The sequence below is a fragment of the Vulpes lagopus genome, chromosome 8 (assembly GCF_018345385.1).
Source record: "Vulpes lagopus strain Blue_001 chromosome 8, ASM1834538v1, whole genome shotgun sequence".
Lineage (NCBI taxonomy): Eukaryota > Metazoa > Chordata > Mammalia > Carnivora > Canidae > Vulpes > Vulpes lagopus.
Window position 1 is genome coordinate 66,976,273 of NC_054831.1, and position 26,813 is coordinate 67,003,085.

The following is a 26,813-nucleotide window of genomic DNA, read 5'->3' on the forward strand; positions in this document are numbered from 1 at the left end:
AAACAAGGGGGAGTATCCTCTGATTCTGTATACTGTAAGTCCCTCGACTTCCCCCTGGAACTTTCCAGTGCTGCTTGGTCAATAATTTGTTTTTCCCCTGTCCGTTTAGCTGGTCTTCTGGGGGAGGGTCTGTTGTGCTGATTTTCAGGTGTTAGCACTTGGGGGGGCTGCTCAGCCCCCTGCCTGGTGCAGGGCTCAGTGAGTGATGTTTAAGCTACTTATCCGGTGAGGCCACTGTGAGGCTCAGTGGGGGTTGTTTACCCCGTGAGGCCCCAGGAGGAACAACCCCAGTGGCGGCGGCCAGCTCTGGAGCCCTGGAGTCAGCTCCCACAGTAACTCCAGAGCTCTGGGTCTGCAGGGGCCTGGAGGCTCCGGGGCGGGGCCGCTGATCTGCTCAGCTCGGGGCAGGAGCGTCCTTGCTGTCCTGGGCCCTCCCGGCCTCTGCCTGTCCTGGGGGAGGCCGGATCCTGGGCTGTGTCCCCGGTGCCCAGTGCTCCGGGGCCTGCGCTGTTGGATTCGCGCTCCTGCCCCGCAGCCCCCTCCGTGGAGCCGCCCCCGAGCCCCTCCGAGCTGCTCCGGGTCCTGTTGTGCGCGCTGCAGCCCTTAGGGAGCTCAGCGCACTCTCCGGGGCGCAGGTGTCTGTTAGTGTCCCAGGGAGCCTGAGGGCATCCCCGCCCTCCTGGGGTCCTGCTCTAACTCCCTGCGGGCCCCTTTCCGCCCGGGAAGGTCGGTGCAGCTCCTGCTTCTCCGGGACGGGGCTCTCCTGTCCTGGGGACACTCGCCCCGGCCTCAGCCCGGCTACTCGCGGGGCCCCTCCCCCTTGGAGGCCTTTTGTTTCTTTATTTCTTTTTCCCCGTCTTCCTACCTTGATGGAAGCGTGAACTCTTCTCACTGCAGCATTCCAGCTGGTCTCTCTTTAAATCTCAGGCCGAATTCGTAGATTTTCTGGATGATTTGAAGGTTATATAGGTAATTTGGTGGGGACAGGTGACTTGGGGACCCTACTCTTCCGCCATCTTGCCCCTCCCCCCCAGAGGTTTTGTTTGTTTTTTTTGTTTTGTTTTGTTTTAATTTTTATTTATGATAGTCACACACACAGAGAGAGAGAGAGAGGCAGAGACACAGGCGGAGGGAGAAGCAGGCTCCATGCACCGGGAGCCCGACGTGGGATTCAATCCCGGGTCTCCAGGATCATGCCCTGGGCCAAAGGCAGGTGCTAAACCGCTGCACCACCCAGGGATTCCCCACCCCCACCCCCACCCCAGAGGTTTTGAATGAAAACAAAGGTAGTTCCTAACCATATCATGGCGTCCTAGGTTGCACATCACTTGGATTTTTGTATAGTGAGTGAGAGTGTGTGTATGTGTGTATGTGAAGAAAATGCTTTTGGAGATGGTAATTTTAAAAAGTTTTTTTAAATAGAATTAGATAAAACTCTAGAATTAGAATTAGATACAAATTACTAGAGTTAGATAGAAAAATCACCAAAAATATCCTGCTCCTATATCCTGGCCATGATACTAAGTGATCCCATTGTGCATATTGGAAAACAAACATTAAAAGAGAAAAATATGGTTATCTGTTAAAGTTAAAACTCTTTTTCCAAATCAAACTATATATTAAAGGGACCAAGGAAGCTCACTATTTGTAATTATGGTAAAATATTTTTGGCAGAGGGTTTGGTTTCATAATACAAGTACTTTTGTTTGCTAGTCATCACACAGTCTGGCAATTAGAAAATTGGCTTGTGTCCATGAGCTGCCTTTATCATCCCTATATCAAAATCTATGTTAAAGAAATAGTTTTTGCATACCATTGACTAGTTAAAAAAACTAAACAAAACAAAAAACCCAGCAATTTTGGTTAGTCCTCTAGCATTTAGATGCTATGCTACAAAGAACAGTATCATCAAGGGATATTAGAGTAATGTATTTTAGTAGGAGGTGATAAGTTTTTATTTTGCTGAACTGTGCAAATAGCAAACACAATTGGGATCAAGGAACTATTCGCTTCAAAGGGCTTCCAAAAAACCCTAGTGTTAATATTACATAATATCATTATATAGTAATACATGTTAATATTACATATATCATTATTGTTCTAGAACTCAACCTTTCAGACAGGTAGGTATTTTGTTTGAACCCCACTAATGCTTTGAAGACATCTATTGTACAGAGCTAAGAACCTACATTCTGATATCAGACAGCTCTAGGTTTGCAGTCTGCCACCTACTAGGCGTGTGACATCCTGCAAGTCACACACCACTAGGACCAGTGCTAGTAATGACAACAATGTGACTATCTCATGTGTACTGAGTGGTTACTATATGTAGGCAGAGTTTTATACTCAGTGCTTTATAGTGTCTTTTTGTTTTAAGATTTTATTTATTTATTCATGAGAGACACACAGAGGCAGAGACATAGACAGAGGGAGAAGCAGGCTCCTCACAGGGAGTCCAATGTGGAACTTGATCCCAGAACCACAGAATCACGACCTGAGACAAAGGCAGACACTTAACCACTGAGCCACCCAGGCGTCCCTGTATAGTATCTTATATTTATTATCTCATTGGATCCTCATGTAAACCTTGTGAGGGGAGGTAATATCATCATTATTTTATGAATGAGTAAAAGGAAGAACGTAATTCTTCAAGTACACACAGTTAGCACAGGACCTGGGGCAAGAACCTGGTTATTCTGTCTCCACGTTCCAAGGTTTAGCCACATTCACCTGCCTCCCCAAGCCTCAGTTTCCCTGTCTGTAAGATCAGAACAATAATAACTCCTATAGTGTTGGCAGGAGGCTCCGAGATCGTGGAATAAGGCACACGGTGGTGACTGCTTCTGAAGCTGGCACTTCATTATCACTGCCAGTATTGTTGCTGTTAGCAAGGATTGTAGTATCAATCAATTTCTAACAGGAAGGATTCACACATCCACTCTTCTTTGCACACATTTCTGTCTAAATGAGCAGAGAAAAGCTCTACTCACTTAGAAAAAGCTTGTAGAATTACTACAGTTTCATCAGAGCCAATGAACAGGGTCACCAAGGAGTCAAGCACCTGATTTGTGACCATTTGGATGCCTGCCTAGAGGTATAAACTCTCTAGTAACATTCTCCTTTTGGTAAGCTAGCTTTCTCCTTCATGAATCTGGGCCAAAAATCCACTGTGTCTTTAGCTTCTTCCCACAAAGAGGAGATTTTCCTGCTAGCAGCAATAGCTGCTATTGTGGGATTTTCCCAGGAGATTTTGTGAAGTTATCTGACCCAATAGCATTATATACATTTTTAAGACTTGTAAAATCAGGAATTTCAGTGCAAGGCAGCCACATCCAAAGCAAAAATCTGTTCAACAGTCCCCACTTTAATGGCTCTCCTGTAAACACTGACAACTACCAGAGAACAGCATTACAAAAAAGATCAGTCACTACTTAATTGTGTGAGTAAAGGCTGGGACATGTGAACTTTAAAGATACACCTTTTTGCTATGGAGATACTTTGAGGCCAGACACACAGAATGCAATGGCTGCCATCCAAAGCCTCCCTGCACCAAGAGATATTTGTCTGGAAAATCTAGGCCTGGCCTGACAGCTTCTAGTCCTAGAGGACCATGCTGATTGCCACCCAAATGTTTTCTCACCCCACAACACATGGGGAGTCAGAGGATGCACAGTCCATATTTGGGGCTCCTTTTGCTCTTGCCCCACAGCCAGGATGGCTCAAAACCATAAGTCATATGAATGGTACTTGGCTAGTATGTCACACAATTATTTAAATACTACCAGGCTAAACTTCCCATTTCTCTTTTTAAGATTTTATTTATTTATTCATGACAGACACACACAGAGAGAGAGAGAGAGAGAGAGAGAGAGAGAGAGGCAGAGACACAGGCAGAGGGAGAAGCAGGTTTCATGTAGGAAGCCTGATGTGGGACACGATCCTGGGTCTCCAGGATCACACCACAGCCTGAAGGCAGCACCAAACCGCTAAACTGCTGAGCCACCGGGGCTGCCCTAAACTTCCATTTCTAAAGCAATATTTCTCAACATGTGGATCTAGGTCAGAATGATCCAGGGTGCTTATTAGAAATCCAGACTCCTATGCATGCCTATTTTACTATGTTACTGTTAGTATGTAAGTCCTGAATAATAGAAGCTGGTCTGTTTACTCTGGTACCCCAGTACCCCCAACAGTGTGTGGCACACAGTAAGCACTCAATACATATTTGTGGAAGGAATTAATTTCCGGGCCCCATTAATCGACCTCCTCAATCAAAATCTCTAAGAGCAGGACCAAGGAATCTGCTTTTTAAAGGCACACAAGTGATTTTTTTTGCACACAAAATTTTTAGAACCATTGTTCTAAAGTAATTCAGCTAATTCTAAGATAGACAGAAAGATGAAAAGTTTTGTCTCCAGAGGCAGCATATTAGCCATCTGACGAGTCATTAAGGTAAAATAACCATATTAATATCACCCATGAGTTGAACTTCTGCCTTCAGGTCACATTATCTCCAACAAATGTTGATCTGCCACCTTCAGCACACCAGATTCTGGGTTCCTAAGTGGATAAAAACAGATACGCAGGCAGAGTGCCTAGGAAAGGCTGGAACCTGCCCCGTGAAGAACCACACCATCGCTTTCCGCCTGAACTTGATTATTTGATGAACCTGCCCCAAAACTCCGATAGAGAAATGGAACAGACTGTTCATTACTGGTTCCCTGGCATGCTTGAATGGCACCTCTGATTCAGGAAAGTCAGATATTATCTGCAAGGATTTATCTTATCTTGAAAGTCTCCAATCTTTCTAAATAGGTTTCCTATCTGTTTGGCCCTTCTAGGAAGCTTGGTGTTTTACTTCTAGTTACAATCAACCTTTTACCAACATTTGATCTTGGACTGTCACTTCACTTCTCTTGGCCTGCTTCCTCATTTGAAAAATGAGACAATTAGACCAGAAACAGGTCTTCAGCACCTTCCAATTATAATGTACCCTAATCTGTGACTTCTTGGTGACACCTACTGCTCCTGCTTAACAAAACATCCAGATGTGATTAGATGATCCAATTGCAGCTGTCAAACTAGGACACCCAAAACTCTCCAATGGAGAGGTGGTTGGCACATGGAAGAGTAGGTAAAATTTGGGATTTGCAAACCGTTTCTGAGAATTACCTCTCAGTTTCCATGTTTACCTAGAAAAATAAATGGCAACTTTAATGTGCTGAAAACTTTATGTAAGAGATTAGTGCAATACCCAAATTTCTTCTGAAAGCTGTACATTTTGTTTATATCAGCGCTGCAGCAACGATGAAGCATAGCTTGATCTAGAGAGACGGAAAGATCACTGCTTTGTGGGATGCCCTCAAGCCAAGCTGTGAAGTAGGGGGAGAGATATAGGGAATGAGCTCCTTTCCCTGACCCCATCACTTTGCCTTTCCATTCCCTCTGTCCCTCCTTCAGAAGCCCCATCCCACAGATGTTCCCCAGAGGTGGGTTGCTCTGAACTGGAATCACACCCTAAGCACCAAATGTATGTTCACTTTGTTCCAATCCAGCCTGACTAATCACTGGTAACTTGTCCATTACTGTTGCCAGATAATTGCATTTTAACTGCCTTCCTTTAGAAAACAGCTTCACATAAATTAGTGGTTCTTAAAGGCTTTGGGGCCTAATGTCTACTTTATATTCCAACTATTTTGCAGTGCCTCCTCTATGAGCCTGAAATGAAAATCACAGAAAATATAACTTACTACTTATTATATAATGCCCAAATTATTTTTATAAAGTGAGTGCTAGGAAAGTAACTTATAATAAAATAACATATTTCAGTATGCAAAGCTTAGAAGATGTACTGAAGTAGCCCAATGCTCCCTCTATGCCTAAAATCACAGGGACAGCCAGGAATGGATTATTGAACTAGCAACACACACTAAACCCCCTCCTCCAAGCCCCCGCCACTGCTCCCTCAATGCCAGTAGTGTCTCCCAGCCATTTATTGTGACAACCTCCTACCCATAATTTATTTTTCAAAATTGCCCTTTAAAAACCTAGATCGATGACCCTGATGTGAAAAGTTAAGTCAGTTTTGCAACCTCGAGAGAGCTATTTTGGTGTGAAGAATATTTTACTGCCTCTGGCAGCATGCAGCTACTTTGTCCTTTCCCCATTTTTCCTCCAATGTCTTGGAAGATGAATGTCATAATACATAACAATCTCAACAACGAAAGTTAACATTTATGGAATGCTTCCCACATGCCAAGTGCTTTTAAAATAATTTTGCATGTATTAACTCTTTCAAACCTCATAACTCCATAAGTAATTTTATTATCACTATGTTCCAGGGACAGTAATAATAGGCACAGAAAAATCAAGTAACTTGACTAAGATTACGCATCTAGTTACATTTAGCTTCTTGTAGAAACCAACTCCTTTGATTATTATAATAATGGGCTTTTATAATGAGCAAAGCACTATCTGTGTTTTTATTTTAGGAAAGAAACATTTCAGGGATAAAAGGATGTTTCTTTTTCCAAAGCCCATGCATCTAAATGTTTGAAATTTGAGCCCATGTTTTCTTGGCTGGCTTTATGCTTTTAGCACTTAGAATGTGATTAGGTAGCTTTTTTTACTTAGTATTTTCATTCATTTCAGAATGGATTTCTCTTCTTGGCACGTCATCTGTATGTGAAATCGCAGCGCCATTCATTTGGAGATTAGGAACACAAATCTTTTTCCTGCTCTTTCCTTTCATTGCCAAGTGGCTTGTGCCAAAACAGGCTTGTTTTAAGCGAGTTTAGAGGATGACCCAAGAAGCAGGTTCTGTGCACCATGGTGGGATATGTGGCTGTTCTAACAGCACAGTGTAGTCAGGAGTCTCCTAAATGTGTCAGAAATTACATCATGCATCATTCAGGGTGGAACTGCGTTTCTTCCTGGAAACAGCCAAGGAGTTGTTATGATGAATCATTGTTAGCAACAGTTTAGGGTTGAAATTTGACCCTGATGTGGCTGCTTGTAAAGACAACAAAGTATTTGAAGCAAACCTATAATGTATTTATTTTTCCTTCCAGGGGGAAAATGGTCCCATCTGATCTTGAAAGAAGAATCCTTGAAGCCAAACAAAAAGTAAGTTTGTAGGGAGTTAATCTAGCCTATAACAGGCTAAAAGCACATTATTTCTGTTTCCATCCAGTGGAGAACATACTTTGGTATTGCTTTTTTGATTTGTTTTTGGGGTTTTGGGGGTTTTGGAGGGTTTTGTTTTGTTTGTTTTGGGGGGGGTGTTGTACTGGGGGGCAGAGGAAGAGGAGAGAGAGACTCCCAAGCAGGCTCTACACCCAAGCAGTGTAGAACTCAACCCAGGGCTCGATCTCACAACCCTGAGATCATGACCTGAGCCAAAATCAAGAGTCAGATGCTTTACTGACTGAGCCAACCAGGTGCCCCCACTTTGGTTTTGCTTTAAAAAGAAGACCTAGGGGATCCCTGGGTGGCTCAGTGGTTTAGCGCCTGCCTTTGCCACAGGGCACGATCCTGGAGTCCCGGGATCGAGTCCCACGTCGGACTCCCTGCATGGAGCCTGCTTCTCCCTCCTCCTGTGTCTCTGCCTCTCTCTCTCTATGTCTATCATAAATAAATAAATAAATCTTTAAAAAAAAAAGAAGAAGAAGACCTAATTCTCAACCTCCCAGCTTTCCTGAGAGTATAGAATTTTTACATCGAGTCATTTATTTCTCTGAGTTCTAGGCTCTGCTCCAGAAAGATCTAAGTTGCTGATTAAATAATGTACACTGTGATAATATACACAGTGATGCTATAGGACTTTCTACAGCATTTGTCCTCTGTGTGCTGAGCATTGGCATTAAACAGACATACATTTGAAAGATCATTTTCACGGGTGGAAAATATCACACTGCTAATGCAGCACAAGTTTCCGTGTGGTGTGGTTGTTTAAAAGGAGCCAATTTTTCCTGCCTAGGAATATGGTTATGATTGGCTCTCCAAGAATCTTCTTCTGTGGCAAGCAATTTAGAAGTCTGAGAAGCAGCAAGTTCTGGAGACCTGTGAAAGATTCCCACAAAGCTCTAGAAAGTAATTTATTTCCCTGGATGGTTTGCAAACCAGAGAGCTTGCTTGTAGAACTCCCTTAGTGTAACTTTTATTTACATGTGCATTTTATTAATATCAGTTTAGGAATAATTATTTCTTTTAATATGCCTTTTTTTTTCCCTACAAAGTGGCAGCAGGAGTCCCCTTGTTCCTGTAGGAGGACACGTCTAGTAGCATACACCACAAGATTAAACCTTTGCTGCCACCTAAAGCCTGACTCTGTAACATCCTGTCACATCATGGCTCTATTCATTCTGTTTGAGGCATTCTTCTACCTTCTAGCAATTTCCATTTAGCCAGGGCCAGACAGACCGAGGACTACTTAGATGGATAAAAGTAATGGCTTATTGTCTAGTCCCACATGAACTCTTCCCTCTAAGATAACAAATAGATTATCTGAGGATTTTCCAAATAGGAATAATGAGCCCATCGGATTTCCTTCTCTTTGTTCTTTTGTCTGCTCACACTAGGAGACTGATTTGCAAAAGGAAGACTAGAAAGTGAACAAAGTGGGGAGCATATCCATCTGGAATATATAAATGGCTTGGGGGCACCATAAAGCTTCTTCCCTTCTGGGTCCAGTGTCAGCTTCTTCCCTTCTGGGTCCAGTGTCACCAGAACCAAAGTGTCTGTTTCTATAAGGCAACTGGCAGGTCCAAGAATGGCCTGGAGAACCCAGATCTTGGAGAGTGAATATCCTCCCAGGTTCCAAGGGGCCAACAATCCTTGTGATGTTTCCAAAAACTGGAGAAGTGTGTGACAGAGGGAGAATATCCACTGTTTTTATTAGCTTAAAAAAATACTGATGCCCTATTTGACGTTATTTGGGGCTTTCTCATTTGTCTAGGGATTTGTTCCTTTCCTTGTGAGCGCCACAGCTGGGACCACCGTGTATGGAGCATTCGACCCCCTCTTAGCAGTTGCTGACATTTGTAAAAAGTACAAGATCTGGATGCATGTGGATGTGAGTATCCCATAGGGACTGCCACCAAAGTGTCCTTGCACTTACTTATTCATTCAGGGCTCATGGAATGAAACCCGTTTTCTCTCTCTCTCTCTCTCTTTCTCTCTGTCTCTCTTTCCCTTGGGAGCCTATTTTCAGAATGGGGATATTTAAGCTTTTGAAGAGTGCAGAGACAAAGTGGCACACGATCCACACAGTATACAACATTGACTGGAGGAAGTCAGAGGCTGATTTGCCTTAATGTTCCCAACATGATAATATTATTATTTCTATGACCAGCATCCAAGCTGAGTACTTAGTTCTTAAATCATCATCAGCCCATAACATCCTTGGAGGAATGTAACCTACACACACACATACACAGCCACACACATGTAGATTGTGTTTCCTTCTAAGGATGATCGAAAAGGCAAAAAGAGTTACATTTGCATAGGAAACTCAGAGGATAAAAAACTTAAACTCAAGTCGGGTATTTGTATATTTGAAGAAGAAAGAAGACTTGATGGCTTGCTAGAAGTATGGGTCACCAAATTGCCAATTTCTTAGCTGGGCCAGCTGAAAAGATAAATTATATTTGAAATGTTACTCCAGGCCTAGTCACATTAAATGAAGATGTGCCCATCAAAACATCTTCAAATGAAAAAATGTCCAGATTTAGAAGGACAAATTGAAGAAACTTAAACTTAAACCAGAATCACCCCAAGTGTGGTTCAAGGATCAGCTGTTATCTGCAAACTGTTTCTTACTAATCCACTATTACTACCTAAGGCTGAAGCGGGTAGATTTCCATTATCCCAATGTCATCCTGTAGAGTGGTTACCAGTTTTCTTTTCCTTCCATGATTCACAATATGAGTTGTTCATTAGGCTACCAGACATTCCATTGGTTTTACAAATGAAGACACTAAGTTGAACAATCCAAGTACCATCGTGACTCAGGTCTTGGAACTGGAAAGCCTATTAAACCTTGTTAGCTGATTCAGGAAGAGAATTATCCTGACAACTTTAAAAATAACAATGTCTGTGTGTCCTGAACCAGCAGGTACTGTGGTCTCTCCTCTAGGATTTCTACTTAACATAGAGCTAGATCTTTTGACCAATTGTATGTGCTTTCTTTGGAACCTACCAAGTTTATCACTTATTATCTTAAATGTTTATACTCTGTGTAATTAAAGTAAAGAAAATCTTAAAATATTACACATTTGGAAAATTGGGTAATTTTTCAAAGTGTAAAAGGACTGAAGTTACAACAAACTTTTAAAAAAGGCAATTATACCCTAACACGTGTTTTTCTTTTTCTTTAGAAATTATCCTTGGATTATTTTCACCCACAAATAATGCCAACATTTTCCAATGAATCTCCATCTTAACATCATACTATTAGCACTCTCAGAATCACTATATCACTATACTAATTTAAATCTTCAAACTTGAGTAAAGATTTTTAAGAGACATGTTCTAGCCACTCGACAAATTCTCTTTCTTTCTTTCTTTCTTTCTTTCTTTCTTTCTTTCTTTCTTTCTTTCTTTCTTTCTTTCTTTCTTTCTTTCTTTCTTTCTTTCTTAGAAATTATCTTATCCTAAAATACATATTAGTGAAATAGGATTTTTAAAAAAGATTTTATTTATTTATTTGACACAGAGAAAGAGAGCATAAGCAGGGGGATTGGTAGGGAGAGGGAGAAGCAGGGAGCCTGACATGGGGCTCAATCCCATGACCCAAGCCAAAAGCAGACACTTAACCGAGTGAACCACCCGGTGCCCTTGAAATAGGATTATGAAGCTGCTTCCTCCTTCTGGAATCATCCAGACTTGCCAAAGGAGTTTTCCTTATAATAAGTGGGAAATATCAGAAAGGGAGACACAACATGGAAGACTCCTAACTCTGGGAAACGAACTAGAGGTGGTGGAAGGAGAGGTGGGCGGGGGTGGGGGTGACTGGGTGGCGGGCACTGAGGTGGGCACTTGACAGGATGAGCACTGGGTGTTATTCTGTATGTTGGCAAATTGAACATCAATAAAAAATAAATTTATTATTTTAAAAAAAGGAGTTTTCCTTATAACTCAGAAGCTGCTTAATGGGTCCTCCACCCCATCCTCTGTACTCTCAGCAGAGGACACAATAGGCTTTCTTGTTCTGACGTCACAAGCTGCACTAGGATCGTGAGTGGTAGTGATATATTGGAGAAAGGATCTTCCCCTTCTTGGGTGGACACAAGACATATGCCCCCAGTTTGGCTCCTTTCACTTGTCTAAATATGAAATGGAACCTGAAACTTTAGAATAGCATCCAATTTAAACTTTGAAAGTCTAGTGCCAGAAGGTGGCCAGGCATCTGAGTTGCCTGAGCTTGAGGAGATGACTTTCACCCCATGAGACTCACTGTTCTCGAGGACACCAAACTTTAGAAATCTAGGCAATGAAAGACCTGCTACCCTGTTACTTATATGATCTTCCTTTTTGCAGGCCGCTTGGGGTGGGGGATTACTGATGTCCCAGAAGCACAAATGGAAGCTGAGCGGCGTGGAAAGGTATACCCACTTTTCTTGTTAACAATGTAAAGCGTGAAAGCTAAATGTGAAAAGCAAGTTACATACAATTTCCAAGCACTCTCAGAGCACAGGTGAGCCCATTCTCACAATGCTTGTATGCCTTGACCTGTGTGGTCATGGACACATGAATATTATGTGTAAACAACAAAAAGACATCAAATCCCCTGTCAAGGAGCCCAGGTGGAATGTTTCTCAAATACAGAACCCTAACTGGAGTCTGTGGTTGGCCAGAGGACTCAGGAATGGCCTTCTTTTTTTTTTTTAATTAATTAATTAATTAATTAATTTATGATAGAGAGAGAGAGAGTGAGAGGCAGAGACATAGGCAGAGGGAGAAGCAGGCTCCATGCACTGGGAGCCTGATGTGGGATTCGATCCCGGGTCTCCAGGATCACGCCCTGGGCCAAAGGCAGGCGCCAAACCGCTGCGCCACCCAGGAATCCCCTAGGAATGGCCTTCTTACAATCTCTGAACCAACTACCAAAGTTACTTAAAAACCTGTTGGCAGGTCATGGTTTTCTAGGGAGAAGATCTGTAGCTTTTATGTTCCAGAAAAGAACAATATCCATTGCTTTAAGCAAACCAATAAGTAACTGTGCACTTTATATTTTATCAGTGTTGAAAGCAGGGGCTTGGGGCTTAATACAGCCAGTTTAGAGCAAGACATATTTGTGAGAACATTGTCTCATGGTTTCCATTCCCACGATAATTTTTTTTTTTACAAAAAAAATTTATATAAAAAAAAGGTTACAAAGCACCTTTTTTGTTTTTTCAGAGATTAAGCAGTAGATGATTGAGAAAAGCTGCTAAACCTAAAGGAGGTGATATCTGATTGGCATAAGACATATTCAGGTCTGAAGAGAAAAGGGAAAAAATTTATAGAATGCAAAATCAGCCTCAGGCTTTGCTGACCATGCGCAAAGGGAGCACAATGTCCCCAGTTCTCCCATTACACCATGGCAGGTCAACAGCAGAGGTGAGCTCTGACACTCCAGGCAACTGAGAAAGCCTGAGTTTGTCAGAGGCTGCCAAGTGCCCACCATGCCCTGCCAAGTAGCCAGATGCTGCCCAGGAAGAGTTGCCCACTGGCTCTGCTTCTAGACATCCTGGCTCCATTTCCATTCTGGGATGAGGAGAGAGGCCAATGGAGCATGGAGCACCTGTCAGCACTGGTCATGCGGCCAGCCAGGCCAAGCCAGAGTGAATGCACACGGTGTGCTCTGCGATGCCCAGGCCCGCTCACATGCAGAGAACCCGTGAGTAGAAAGAGGGGGCAGGGGTCACCGAGGCAGAGTCAGGGGCACACTGCCTCATTTGTGGAAGACTTTAGAGTCCAGCTAAGGCCTAAGTCAGCAGGGTAGCAGTCCCCAAGTCTGCTGACGGGAGTCAGTGACTGGCAAGCAGAGCTGCCAGTGCTCTGATGGCAGGTGCCCTGTTAGCAATGGGAGGCCGAAGGCACACATAGCCCCCTGCCAGTGAAGGCCAGTCTGCCTCTCCCTCTGATCCTCTGGGTCTTCTCCCACGCCAAATTCCTTTTTCCATGAAGATCTCTATGAAACCAGACACCTAAGGAGAAGGGAATGCACAAAACAGAGAGAGATAATGAAAAAAAGAGAACAGCTTGGAAGGTACCTGCTCAGATGACCAGAATGAGAACTAATTCTCATGCTTTCAAAAGAGAGGTGGCCTGCACACAGTACTCTCTCTTCTATGAGTTCCTTTCTGACTGGTTCAAAAGTAAGCATCTATTATTGTACTTTTAATGCCACCTGGAACTCCAAGTGCTGAAAGCCATGGGGCGTCCTCCACCGATGATGACTTAAAAGCTCACTAAATTACCTACCCTGAGCCTTGGAAAAATAAACACCCACACACTTTTGCACTAAAGACTATTATTTCAGAGCAAAGCTTAGAACATTTACCATGGAACAGAGTCTGTTCCAATTGCCACAATTCTGAAACTGTATTATAACTAAATCCACTAAGTGGAATAGCCAAATATGAAGTCCCAAAAATGAGGGACTGCCACCTACTTATCCAAGAGTATCCATCTTGCTGACTTATTAGCGAAAGGCACACTGTCTGTGGTGAATAAGGTTGTAGGGTCAGTGGAAACCCTGGGCCTCATGGGCATGGGTATAAGTTGAGGGGGAAAAATTTGCCTCACTTGGAAGTATACATTTTCCCAAGGATTCACTCTAAAATGGAAGAAACCATGGTCAATTATCGTCCCCAGATTAAGAGGTTCTCCAATGGTCACAGGGTCCCCAGAGTACCATCCTCATAACAAAATGCTGCAAGTGACCATAGCCTACCTGGCACTCCCTCTGAGGACCTACCAAATTCTCAGAAAGCATCTTTCTTCCTTGTTCAGGTTCTCAAATTTTTAGAGACAGTGTAGCTGAGAGGGTGTGCCAAGAGCCTTAACACTCCCAGGTATGCTTCCGTGCCTTGGAAACTGTCTCCTTTAATCCCTCCCTACAGCAGGTTGCTGCTTGCCTGCAATTGCCCTTTGTGGTGGTCCCCTCTCAAGGCTTGCCAGCCCAGCTTAAGGTCCTGGCACAACTGCTGCCATCTTACCAATTACTGCCCTCACTACTGCCCTGTGAGCCAGGGGTTTAGAAATTCAGTTCAGTAGTTGCCGATCCTCTACTATGGGCAAGGCGCTGCACTAGGCCCAGTGAGTTCATGAAGACGAATATGGGGTGAAGCCTATTCTCAAAGGGCTTAGAATCTCGTAGGGAAGAGTGACAGTTAGTGATGGATCGGAATTCAAGGCAAAGGAAGTAAAGGCTCAAGAGACAGACCAGGGAGCTGATTGGTAAGCACAAAGAAAGGAATAATCTCTGCTAAGCAGGGTTATTCAAGGAAGCCTTTGTGCCAGGGTGGGCATAGGTCTTTTATCAGGTGGAACTGGAAGGTAGATGTTCAAGGTGAAGAGCAAGGTCATGGAGGTTTGAAGGGATCCATAGAGGAAGTTCAGGTGTTTGGCTGGAGACTGAGAGGGATTCACAGCCGTGACTAGGAAGTTTAGGAACGCCTGGGTGGCTCAGTGGTTGAGCATCTGCCTTTGGCTCAGGGTGTGATCCTGGGATCAAGGCCTGCATCGGGCTGCCGGCATGGAGCCTGCTTCTCCCTCTGCCTATGTCTCTTTCTCTCTCTCTCAATCTCTCTCTCTCTCTCTCTCTCTCTCTCTGGGCGTGTGTGTCTCATGAATAAATCAATAAAATCTTTAAAAAAATTATACTTGGTCCCACAGATGAGCAGATCTTTGTGATGTTTGTCCTGTTCCATGTAAGCCACACTACTGGGTTCATCCACTCAGGTTGCTCCCCACCGCTACCACCCCGGTTTGCACCCTTAGCTTCTCTTACTGCCCTACTGTCCTCACCTGGACAAAATCGAGAGCTCAGTGGCTTCTACTGGGTCCTTGGCCTCCATCTCCTCCCAAGTCTTGACTTGCCTCTTCACCCTCCCCCCACCATCCATGGCTCTATGGCAAGGACTTTCATCACCCCCCTCCCAATCTGAGAAATAGAATGCTTTCCATGCAAAATAGTGGCTCCTACAGCAGTGATTGTCAGCTCAGGGATTGATGTTGATCCAGACTTGGCCCTGAGGGCAGACCCTCCACCAAGACTCCTTGGGCAGGACTTGTGAACTCTCCACAAGCTGCAGGGAGCCTGATGTGGGACTTGATCCCAGGACCCTGGGATCATGACCTGAGCCAAAGGCAGAAGCTCAACCACTGAGCCACCCAGGTGCTCCAGGACCTTGTGTAGTTTAAAGAACTGGTGCTTCTGTTTACTTCCTTTGCTTCTGAAACATTTTGTTGTCTATATAGATGAGTCACACTCTAATCGAAGAGTATTGTATATTACAGAATACTTAAACACTATTTGTATATAATTCTTTTGCCTTATTTTCCAATGCTTTAAGAAGTTCCAGAGACTTTCCACCTTGACAGATTTTATAGTCTTATATAATATGTTAAAAAGTATAGGGACGTTATCATAGATACCTTTGACCGAGCTAACATTAGCTTGCTGTACTCTAGGAAGTGTCTTCCTCAAAAATTACAAGCATCAAATACTACAGAATAAAGCACTTTATACAGAGGTGTTTTTTCAAAAAAAAAAAAAAAAAACTAGAGCTGCAAGGGGTGATACTGGGAGAGGAGGAAGAAGAAAATACTATTAAAATGCTGAAATCTGAGAGCTGGATATGTGGGAGGAAAACAGAGAAAGAATAGATCTGGAAGGATGAGGAGGGGCAAATTAATGAGTTCATGTGGGGTCTGCTGAGTTTGAGGTGCAAATGAGGGCACAAGGACATGTCTTAAAACAGCCATAAAGGAGGCAGTTTCCTCTAACTTACAGTAGATCACTGAAGCCATGTGACTGAATATCACAGCAAAACATTTTTCTTTTAAGATTTTATTTATTTATTCATGAGAATACACAGAGAGGAGAGAGAGAGGCAGACACAGGCAGAGGGAGAAGCAGGCTTCATGCAGGGAGCCCAACATGGGAGTCGATCCAGGGTCTCCAGGATCACACCCTGGGCTGTAGGCGGCGCTAAACCGCTGAACCACCAAGGCTGCCCACAGGAAAACATTTTTAAATGAACTTGAGGCTGTTTTTCATAAATTGCCAACATTTCTAAAATAAGGGCATGTCACTGAATCACTCTGCGCAGGTTTTTGCCATGTTTATGAGGCAACCTCTCTGGGAGAGAGGCAGGACAGGGAACTCAGTAACAGGTAGTCACGGGCCTTGGCAGCATCTACTCTAAAAAGACAAGTTGGCCACTGCATCAAAACAACCAACTCCAGTCAGAGAAATGAAGAGTTATCTTCTTCCTCATCAGGGGTCATTACTGACAAAGCTGAGTTTCATCAGGATTAGGCATAAAGCTGTAGAATATTCTAGAAGTGGTGTATGTGTACTCAATGTCACAAAGTGTGTAAATGATAGAACTGAAATCAGTAGCAAGGGCCAACCTTGTTTAATGCTTGCTGTGTATTAGAAGATGAGCTGGCCTATTTGCCGATTCAGGTGAGTTCCCCAGGCCAGTAAGCATTCTCTAACTGACCAGCTGATGCCCACCATTCATCAGATAGGTGAATGAGCTCTTTCCCAGCTTCTCATTTCTTCCCAAGGTTCTTACACCTCGAGTGCTGGGAGCAGGGTGAGCCCAAGTCTGTTGTTCAGCCAGAGGAGGGGCAGCAATCTGCAGCAGTCTGGAGGCAGCTGCCATGGGTTGTTCTACTTTCCCTCCTCACATGAGTCTGTTTATACTAAGGTCATGTTCATGATTCTGATTCCCAGGGATCCGTCAGGCCCTCAGAAGACATGCACAGAGGCTCACCTTACCTGATAAACATATGATGTGAGAGATGGGAACTCACTTGTGGAGGGAACACTTGCTTTCCCTGGAGCTAGGGGATGAACCTGTTGGAGCAGTTCAGCAGGAGAGAAGGAAAGAAGTTGAATGAAGTTGAAGTCTGCAGAGAAAATAACACTTGATCTGGGCCTTAAAGAATAAGTAAGATTTAACCAAGCTAAGTAAAGAGAGATGACATTCCAAGAAGAGGAAATAGCACTTAGAGACCCAGGAGCATGAGAATAGAATTTTCTGAGAATAAAAAATAATCTGATGTGATGAAAATGGTGTCATGAAAATGAAAAATGGGTATGAGATTGAGCAAAGACACAAGACTAAACACATGGCCTGCACTCACCCTTGGTGGCATTATTATTATTATTATTATTATTATTATTATTATTATTATCATTATTACAAGAATCTGACCCAGAACTATGGTTTAGACTTTTCAAATAGCATAAATCCCGACAATCTCTATTACTGATGAAAGAACATTGTATTTCTCAAGTATATCAGGACACTTAAGATTGGAAATAGATTGAAAACTGCTATAGGAGCCATAGCATATCCCATCTGTGGTCTAGAGAGATGTCTCTGGGCCAGAGAAGAGATGGAAATGGGATGAACCAAAAGCTATTATGAAAGGACACATATGAAAAATGTAATAATCAATTGAATAGGAAGGAGGAGAAGTTGGGTGAGAAGAACAAAATTAATGAATAAAAAAAATAATGAAATGAGCCATCACTCTGAGCTCTAGGCCACAGTGGTAGTGCCTCCAGGAACAATGAGGCATGTGAGGATGGGCCCTTTACCTTGCTTGGTGCCCTGCTCTTTGGCTGCCGAAGACGGGACCCTGGAATGGAGGATCCCAGTCACTCACAGGGGCTCTCAGACCACACGGAGCCTGGCTGAATTCCTCCAGGGAAGCTAAGGGGGCACCGCATGAGATGCCTGCCCTCACCTACTCTCTATGTAGATGAAGAAAAGGTTGTAGATTTAAGAGTCCATACCTTGTTCTATAAATTTAGTGTCATCCAGGAGTCTGAGAAACAGTGATAAGAGCCTCAAAGATCTGTCATCCTGTCACAGGACCTTGTAGTCTGATCCTGTCGTAGGTGCCACCCTCTTAACTCGGTTTCTTTCCTTTAGGGCCAACTCTGTGACATGGAACCCACACAAGATGATGGGCGTCCCTTTACAGTGCTCCGCTCTCCTGGTTAGAGAAGAGGTATGTCTTTCCTGATTCATGGCCCAATCCATCAGTGGAGTTTGGTAGAGTAAATGTGGGTAGTAGCAGAATCAGAATACAGGATGGTTTCATAGGCTAGAATGCTGAGCCATATCCAAAAAGGGGAAATTGAAAAAAAAGAAAACAAAAAAAAGGGGGAAATTGTTCATGAGGATAATTATATGGTCCTGCTCTTATTTCCATGTAAAGGAAGGTTCTATTTTGAGTCGACAAGACAGGCATGTTTCATACATAGCTAAATTGTACTCTGTGTGTGTGTGTGGCTCATTTTATGTAGCATGATATTTGCAAGGTTCATTTCTGTCATAGTGTGTACCAAAATTTCATTCCTTTTGTGGCTGAACAATATTCTGTTGTATGAATATACCACAGTTTGTTTATCCATTCATCCTTCAGTGGACATTTGGGTCAATTCTATTTTTTGGCTGTTATGAATAGGGCTGCTCTGAGCATTTGTGTACAATGATTTGTTTGAATATCTGTTTTCAAACAATGGACCTGTTTTCAATGGAGGAATGGAATTGCTGAATCATATGGTAATTCTATGTTTACCTCATTGAGGAACTGCCAAAGTCGCTGAACCATTTTACTTTCCTACCAGCATGATGAGAGTTCCAATTTAGTCTACATCCTTGCCAACACTGAAGAAAATGCAGCTAAATTTAGCTCTTAAATTTAGGTCTTTGAACCATTTTGAGTTAATGTTTGTGGGTATGAGGTAAGAGTTTGCGTGTGGATATCCAGTTCTCCCACTACCATTTATTTCTCCATTGAAAGGTCTTGGTACCCTTGTTGAAAATCAGTTAGCCACAGTGATATGGGTTTAGCTAAACTGTACTTGTGAAAAAGGCATGGAACATTAGGTTGTACTCAGCAGAGTCAATAATGAGTCAAGAGAAACTTAGCATTCATAAAATATTAATGGGGTTAGAAAAAAAAGTGGAGTTTCAGGATGAGGAAGGTGGTAGTTACCCACTGTCCTCTGGATAAGGCATGCCTGGAGTGGTTTGCTTAGGTCAATGCCAAATTGCATGTGGGACCCCATCAAGCTAGGGTTCAAACAGTGGGGAACAATTGATGAACATGTGAGAGGGATGGTTGAAATAATTAAGGATGTTTAATTTAAAGAGAAAAAGAAACTTAAAGGGCTGGAGAATGGTAGCCTTCACAGTTTAAATGACTCTCAAGTGGAAGAGATTCATTTTTTCCTTGTAGCTTTGGGGAACTGGGTCAGTAGCACTGGGTAGAATTATTTGATGGCACAGTCAGAATATGCCATGATTTTAGGTCTGACTTCCGGTCAATGAAAGGAGAGCTTTTCTAAAACTTAAGCTTCCCCAGAGATAATGAATGCTTTGCATAGGAATAAATTCACCACCAAGGGAAGTGATTGGAGATTGGACAGTCACTTATTAGTAAGAGGATTCCTTCATTGAGAAGGAATAAAATAAAAGCTCTAAGATCCCTTCCAAATCCAAGAGTTTATGTTGCTCTGACAGCATGACCCTTATTGAGAGGTAAGGAATAAATGTAATACTTATAAATAAATACTTAATAATGTATTAAGTATTCTGTGATAAGAGAGTTCTGGGTTTAAAAAAAGCCAGGGAGATTTTAGATTAAAGAGTTAAAAGGAAGTTTAATTACTTCAAGGCATGTCAGAGCCATTAATATGGTGATATACATTGCAAGTATCTTTGAAGAAGGGATTTAGGATATAGTTTCCTAAATTTATTTGACCATGGGAATTTCCTTTACAGCAACTATCTTATAGCACAGCAACTATGAGTGTACTTAAAATAGTTGGCCACATAATGGTCTATAATTTTAATGGCTTAGAATCAGAGTATCATCACATCAAGGCCCTTTATGTGAAAAACATCACTTTTATTTATCCATTTATACAGTGAGATGGGTGCTTGGCCAGGCTTTGAGAAGTCCTGTGTTTTGAGCTGCTTTTCCTATCCCAGATCCACTTTATCATCATTCTACACTCTTGGGTGGTCTCCTTTATGACTGTTGGAACCTTTTTTTTTGTGAATGAGCTTCAGGCCAAGCTTCTGAGACAAACAAAATAGAAACACCTGTTGCAATTTTCAATCTTATTGGTCTTCAAGTGAATTTTCTTTTTCAAATCCAATGTCATTCCCCTGCTCTATTACAATTCTTTAATTTCCCTCACTCTCAAAAAAATAACAATGAATTTCACTGCAAATGAAGCACAAACTATAGGGTCGAACCCAACCTCATTGCCTACCATCTGGTCTTTCAGGACCCAGTTAAATTTTAGTTGCATTACATTTTGTTCTCATTTGATAAATTTTTTGTAAAGAATTCTAACTTCAACTAGGTGATCATATTTTAGTCTTCTCTTGTCATGAGTCACAAGAAAAAAAAAGCGCCAAAGCTTCTGTACAATCACAATTATACTGCAGATAATGAAAGAGTCAAAGGCTTCCTGTGGTTCGTGACAAATTGAAACGTGGTGGGGTTTCTGGTGAGGAGATTGACAATGCTGTTTTAGTCAGAACATGATTCATTCACTGTTCTTCGGAATAGTTCAGTCACTTTGCCACCATTTTCCATACTAAGCTTCTTATGCTGGGGCAAATTAATGATCATTGGCAGTGAAACATCCCACTGTAACCATCACAAGCAAACAAGTATAAAAATGCAGTACTGAAGCTCCTACCACTCTTGAAAGGGGAACATGGCATTTAAAAGGTTGGTTAAGACATCTCAGAATAACAATGCTTTTATTGTTTTAGATTTCAGCATAAAAATGTAGCAATATGCTGTATTAAAAGCTATGACTTCCAAAGAGAACTCAAAACCTAACAGCCCAATGATAAAGTACTTGAACTAAGTATGAATGAAACACTAGAATAATCACACTATTAGTATTTTACAGAACCAGAGAGTTTCTAAAGTATTTTAATTACAGCAAAACCAAAACAGCAGGATGTTCCCTCAAAGAATGAACATTATACTCTGATTATGATTGTTTCTAAATGAACGCATTCTCTTAAAAGGAGAGTAAAAGCATCAATGCCCTTGTTGTTAACCTGTAGTTACATTTGACCCTGAGCTATTTATCCCACAGAATTGACCTATCCCAACAGTTCATATTGTCCAGATATTGGCCCCATTTTATTTTTCACTTTTTTAGAGAGAGAGAGTGTGTGCACATGCATGCACAAGCAAAGGAGCAGTGGTGGGGGGCGGGGTGGGTGGGGCAAGAGAGAACCTTAAGCAGGCTTCATGCAGGGCTTGATTTGGGGCTCAATCTCATGACCCTGAGATCATGACTTCAGATGAAATCAAGAGTCAGACACTTAACCGATTAAGCCACCCAGGTGCCCCTTGGCCCCATTTAAAAAATTTGATTCTTCCTGCTTTCCTTCTCTGACAAATTCAGTTTCCCTTTAAAAAATGTTTTTTTCTCAATAATTTTCACCACAATGTATATCTAACAGGATACCCAATGAAGTCAGTAGTTTCCTAAGTTTTCTCTTCTCTTCTAGGGATTGATGCAGAGTTGCAACCAGATGCATGCCTCCTACCTCTTCCAGCAAGATAAACACTATGACCTGTCCTATGATACTGGGGATAAGGCCTTACAGTGTGGACGCCACGTTGATGTTTTTAAATTATGGCTAATGTGGAGGGCAAAGGTGAGCATGCATGGAATGGCTGAATGTTAACTAAAGACAGAAACTGTATCTAGTGACCTTTATAATGTGGTTAAAATGGATTTCCAAACTGAAAATTATCCCCAAGATTAAGTTTCTTTAATCCTGTATCTAGATATCTGCCTTCCACATGGCCAAGAACATAAGCCAAATTGCTTCTAATGCTCGCTCATCTAGAAAACAAACCCAGGTTGTTTATAGAGCAGAACATCTGGATTCTTAAGAGATGTTTTGTTGCTGTTTTGTTGTTGTTGTTGTCTCTCAACTCTTGGATTTTATCCTCTGACAGATTCCTTGGGAAGAGTAATGCTACAACTATTTTTGTTTGGAGGACAAACACAGGAACCCCCTTCTGTAAGGTTTCTCTATTTACCCCAGAATTTGACTATCCTTGATCACCCTCTCAGAAACAGACACTGTAACCAATGCTGTGCAGTACCTGCTGGACCTAATTGCAGCCTTCAGAGAGTGTACCTGCAGGCTGGAAAGGGCAAAGTGTTTCTTTTTCATCTTGACCAGATTCCTAGTTTCAATGTCACAAATCAGTGACTTCCCACCTGGTTTCATTTACCTCCCACAGGAGGCAACGGCCAGAGCCAGCTGGACATGCCAAAGTAAACCAACTGCTAGAAAACCCAACCCGCTCAAAAAGTCCACAAGAGAAACTTGACAAAGGAAGGAAGGGGAGAGTTTAGAGGAAGGCTGGCATGCGGTGTGCTAGAGAGAAGGGCCACAGATTGGGCTATATGCTTTCTCAGTAGCTCACACAAACAGGTGGCACTTCAGTCCCAAGGGATTCATAGATAACTTGGTCAGCATGAGTATGACCTGCCAGGATGAGGCCAAAGATTGTGCTCTTCCCCAGGATCCATGTGAAGAGGCATGAATCACGTCTACAGAAGCAAGTTCCATATGTTGTTGTTTGTCAGATGTTCCAGAGTCAACTGAATGCCTTAAGCAATGAGAGAGCCAGAGAGCTAACAAGAGAGGGGGCTTGGGATTGAAATAATGTAGTCGACAACCCTCTTATGGAATCTTCTTTAAATCTATTCAGGAAAAAGGCTGTTTAAGTACAAAGATGGTCTCACTTATTGCAGAAATAACTCTTAGATGGTGTCCGGGGATGGCTGGGCTACGTATTCTTCAGACCAACCTCCAGAAGAGTCTTTGCCCTAGCTGAGTTTCCTCTAAGGGCTGCTAAATATCGAGCAGCTGTGTGGAGTCATTGCCCCGTCAAGGGGGTGTCAGATGGATGGGCTCCTTTCCCTTGACCTGGGCAGGGGCCCCCTCCTCTCTTGAAAGATGAGAACCTGCCAAGGATACTTACTGGGTCCCCACTACCCAAGATGAGACTCATTATTCTGTTGGATTGACACTTTCATTTGGCAAAAACAAATAAATAAAGAACAGGAATTACTGGCATCCTCTTAAACGATTGGAAAATGGGTAGGTTTTTCATTTCATTGATTGGTGGGAATCAAAAATGATGAAAGTGAGTATCAGCTAGGTAGTTGAGGAAAGCTTGATCTCTAAATATTGTTCAGTATTGTCCTTTTTGTCTCCTTCTTCCTACGGTGTTTCTATTAAGATGATGATCATTAGCTATATTTACACAAAAGTGTTCCTCTCATGGTTCATCAGTTCCTGCTGCTCCCTTCTCCATCTGAAGCCTCCTCGCCAGCATGGGGCAGCGGTTGGCTCTAAGAGAAATGATTTGGAGGCCATCAGTTGTGAATGAAACAAGAGGAACAGCTGAAGCCTGAAATAAGGGCCGAAGATCCAGCCTGTAACACGCTGAAATAAAGGCACCAGGAGAGGGAAGAAAAAAAAGGAACAATGCCAGTAGCCACATAATTTAGCCATAAATTACAGATGCATGTTCCTTTAATTCCTCATGCTCCAGTATCTAGACACGTAAATGGCAAAAACTTCCATTTGCTTTTCAACTTAAAGCTGCGTGTTTTGCAAAATGAAATGGTAATAATGATAAAAGTCCTCAGCTCAGTCCTACAATCCAGAGATGCAGGGAAGGTAATCACCCTCTTGTGAGAGCTCTCTAGTGATGCCATCCAGGGAAGAAGTCAGCCTGCCCTCGGAAGGACCAAGAAAGAGTTGGCTATGACATTCTATCTGGTATCCTCTTGGGCAGAGGAAAATGATCTGCAAGAAAAATACTGAGGAGCCAGCATTAATCAGTAAACCCTCTATTCTTGAATCTGCCTGGGAAATGCCGTATTCAAGTGAATCCATATTTTCTCCTTAGCAATACAAACCACAAGAAAATTACTGACCTGACTATACATATTCTTTAATCTGTTAATGACTGATGTAGCTGAATGCACTGAAGACAGCCATCCCATTAAGTCCAAGAGAATTTGATGAGAGCAACTGTGTGTAAAAAATGAGCTTCTTGATGTGGATGCTAGCAGGCATTCTAGACAATAGTACAATATATAAGCCTGTCATAAGCAAAGGCCCTGTGCCTGCCCTCAATTCTGTTCTTATTGAGGAGACCTTTCATTTGATTTGTATTTTATTAGAGAATGCTAAGTAAGACTTGATGACTATTTTCCAGATTTTACAGATTCCCTCAGTGGTTAAAACTCAGTGTAGATAGAAAAAAAAAAGAAAAGAAAAGAAAGGGAGAGATAAAGAGGGAAGGTGAGAAGGGGAGAGAGAGCAAGGGAGAGAGAAAAAGAAAAAAAGAAAGAAAGAGAGGATGCCAGGATGGCTCAGTGTTTGAGCATCTGCCTTTGGCTCAGGATGTGATCCCAGAGTTCCTGGATTGGGCCCCCCCACCCCCGCATTGGGCTCCCTACGGGGAGCCTGCTTCTCCCTCTGCCTGTGTCTCTGCCCCTCTGTGTGTGTGTGTGTGTGTGTGTGTGTGTGTCTCATGAATAAATAAAATATTTTTTTTAAAAGAGGAGGAAAGAAGGAAGGAAGGTAGGTAGGAAGAGAGAAAGAAAGAGAGAGAGAGAGAGAGAAAGAAAGAAGAAAGAAAGAAAGAAAGAAAGAAAGAAAGAAAGAAAGAAGAAGAAGAAAGAAAGAAAGAACATACCTTAATTTTCGGGCTGCGAGGATGGCTTAATACATAAATACCTAGTTTTCATGGTAAAACTGTTTACATATGCAAATTATGCAAATCATTCAAGTTTGCATATCAAATTATGCAAATTTCCTCATAGTCTTCTGTGGTTGGCCTCCCTCATTAAAAATGTAGATAACAGAGGGAACTGGTCAACAGCTGAGAAAAAAAAAATACCAGGAGAAAACCATTAAAGGGAAAGTCATGCCAGGCACCCTTTGCTGAGTGACTGAATGAATATTCACTTTCTCTCTAAAATATTAATTGTAATAAGTAGATAATGACTGTTATCGTGCCTGATGCTGGGTGGGATGAAGGGGCCACAATTTTCCAGACGAGGTAAGATAAGTGCACAGATAACCATCACAGAAGACAGTATAACTGGCTGTAAAAGAAACACAGATGCACGAGAAGTGAAAGGAGAGCCTATTCCTAGATTGAGAGCCAAGAATGATTTATGAAGAGGTCACCTTGGAGATGATCTAGGACAGGATAGGAGAATATGTAGGATTTCAACCAGCAGAGCTGGGAAGACGCTGCAAAAGCAGGTCTGACGCTAGTGGAGAGTCTAGGTAGCTAGGAGGGTAATTAGGGAGCTAACATCCAGATAGAAAGAGGGCCTCAGTAGGGGGCTGGCAGTGAGAATGAAGGTAGTAGGGATTCAATCATTATTTCTGAAGTGGCATTTCTGGGGGCTAGAGAGCATGAGATTAGGGTTTTTAGAAGCAGAGAATGGTGAGCAGCGCTGATGGTGTCAGGCCCCAGGGACAACACAGAAGCAGGAGCTGAACACTGGCAGACAGCGATATCACTGAAGAAGAAAACACACTGTTCCTCTTCCTGAAATTCGGACTCGGGGGGTCTGGGCTGGGATCTGAGAGTCTACGCTGTCGACATAATTAACCTGGTGCCGATACAAATGGTTCCTTAAGAACACAGTGGGTAAAAATGCTGCCCTGCAGATGAAAAGTATACTTCCATTCATTCACCCACCCGTTCAACAAATGTACTGTGCGTGAGCACCTGATGTCTGCCAGCCCCGCTGGTATGAGGAAGACTTAGCGAGCAAAAGAAGCACCAGTCTGCGCCCTTGTGGAGCGTGCATTTCAGCCCGGTCAGCCCAAACGGATCCTAAGCGTGTGGGCAAGGAGCCAGCAAACAAAACCATCTTTCTCTCGAAGTTGCCTCAGCATAACTCTGACGCTGGGGGTGCAGACTTCCCCTGAGGGGCGCCCCTCAGAGCCCTCAGCTTCCTTCCTAGCAAGCCAGGTCATGGTAATGCCATGTCTGATTAAGTTCTCCAGGGGCTGTGGTCATTCTCAGAATAAGAACTGTGTGGCATGTGACAACGACTCAAGTATTTCATGAGTGCGTACATTTCGGAGAATCCCCTAAAAGCCTTCAAAACCTTGAAAATAAAAGATGGATCTTATTCCCATAAATATCCAAACATGAAGAGAGGCCAGGCTTCTAAAAGCACTCTAGAGTTTCCGATGTCATTCCCCCTTTCAACTAGAGGAGTGGTCAGGTTACTCCTAATCATCTCAAGTGAAGTCCTAGACTAGCCAAGGCCAGAGCACTCCCACTCCAGTCTGGGACAATCCCACACAAGGACACAGTAAGGTAGAATGAATGCTGTGAAAAGGAGTTTGCAGTACCATCAAACTCCTTTTCACAGCATTCATTCTACCTTACTGTGTCCTTGTGTGGGAGGGATATCACACAGGCACCACCCTTCCCAGGTGACCAGTAAGATTAGCCAAGGCCATGTG

At 42.7% G+C, this 26,813-nt stretch overlaps 1 protein-coding gene across 1 annotated transcript in view; it reads left to right on the plus strand.

Annotated features, from left to right (window-relative positions):
• Positions 1 to 26,813, plus strand: part of GAD2 (glutamate decarboxylase 2) — a 90,286-nt gene that overhangs the window by 49,557 nt on the left and 13,916 nt on the right. Inside the window, exons 9-13 of the mRNA XM_041765148.1 lie at positions 7,071 to 7,125; positions 8,957 to 9,073; positions 11,539 to 11,603; positions 18,165 to 18,243; positions 21,789 to 21,938. Coding sequence (XP_041621082.1) covers positions 7,071 to 7,125; positions 8,957 to 9,073; positions 11,539 to 11,603; positions 18,165 to 18,243; positions 21,789 to 21,938 — 466 coding nt within the window. The remainder of the gene's footprint in view (positions 1 to 7,070; positions 7,126 to 8,956; positions 9,074 to 11,538; positions 11,604 to 18,164; positions 18,244 to 21,788; positions 21,939 to 26,813) is intronic.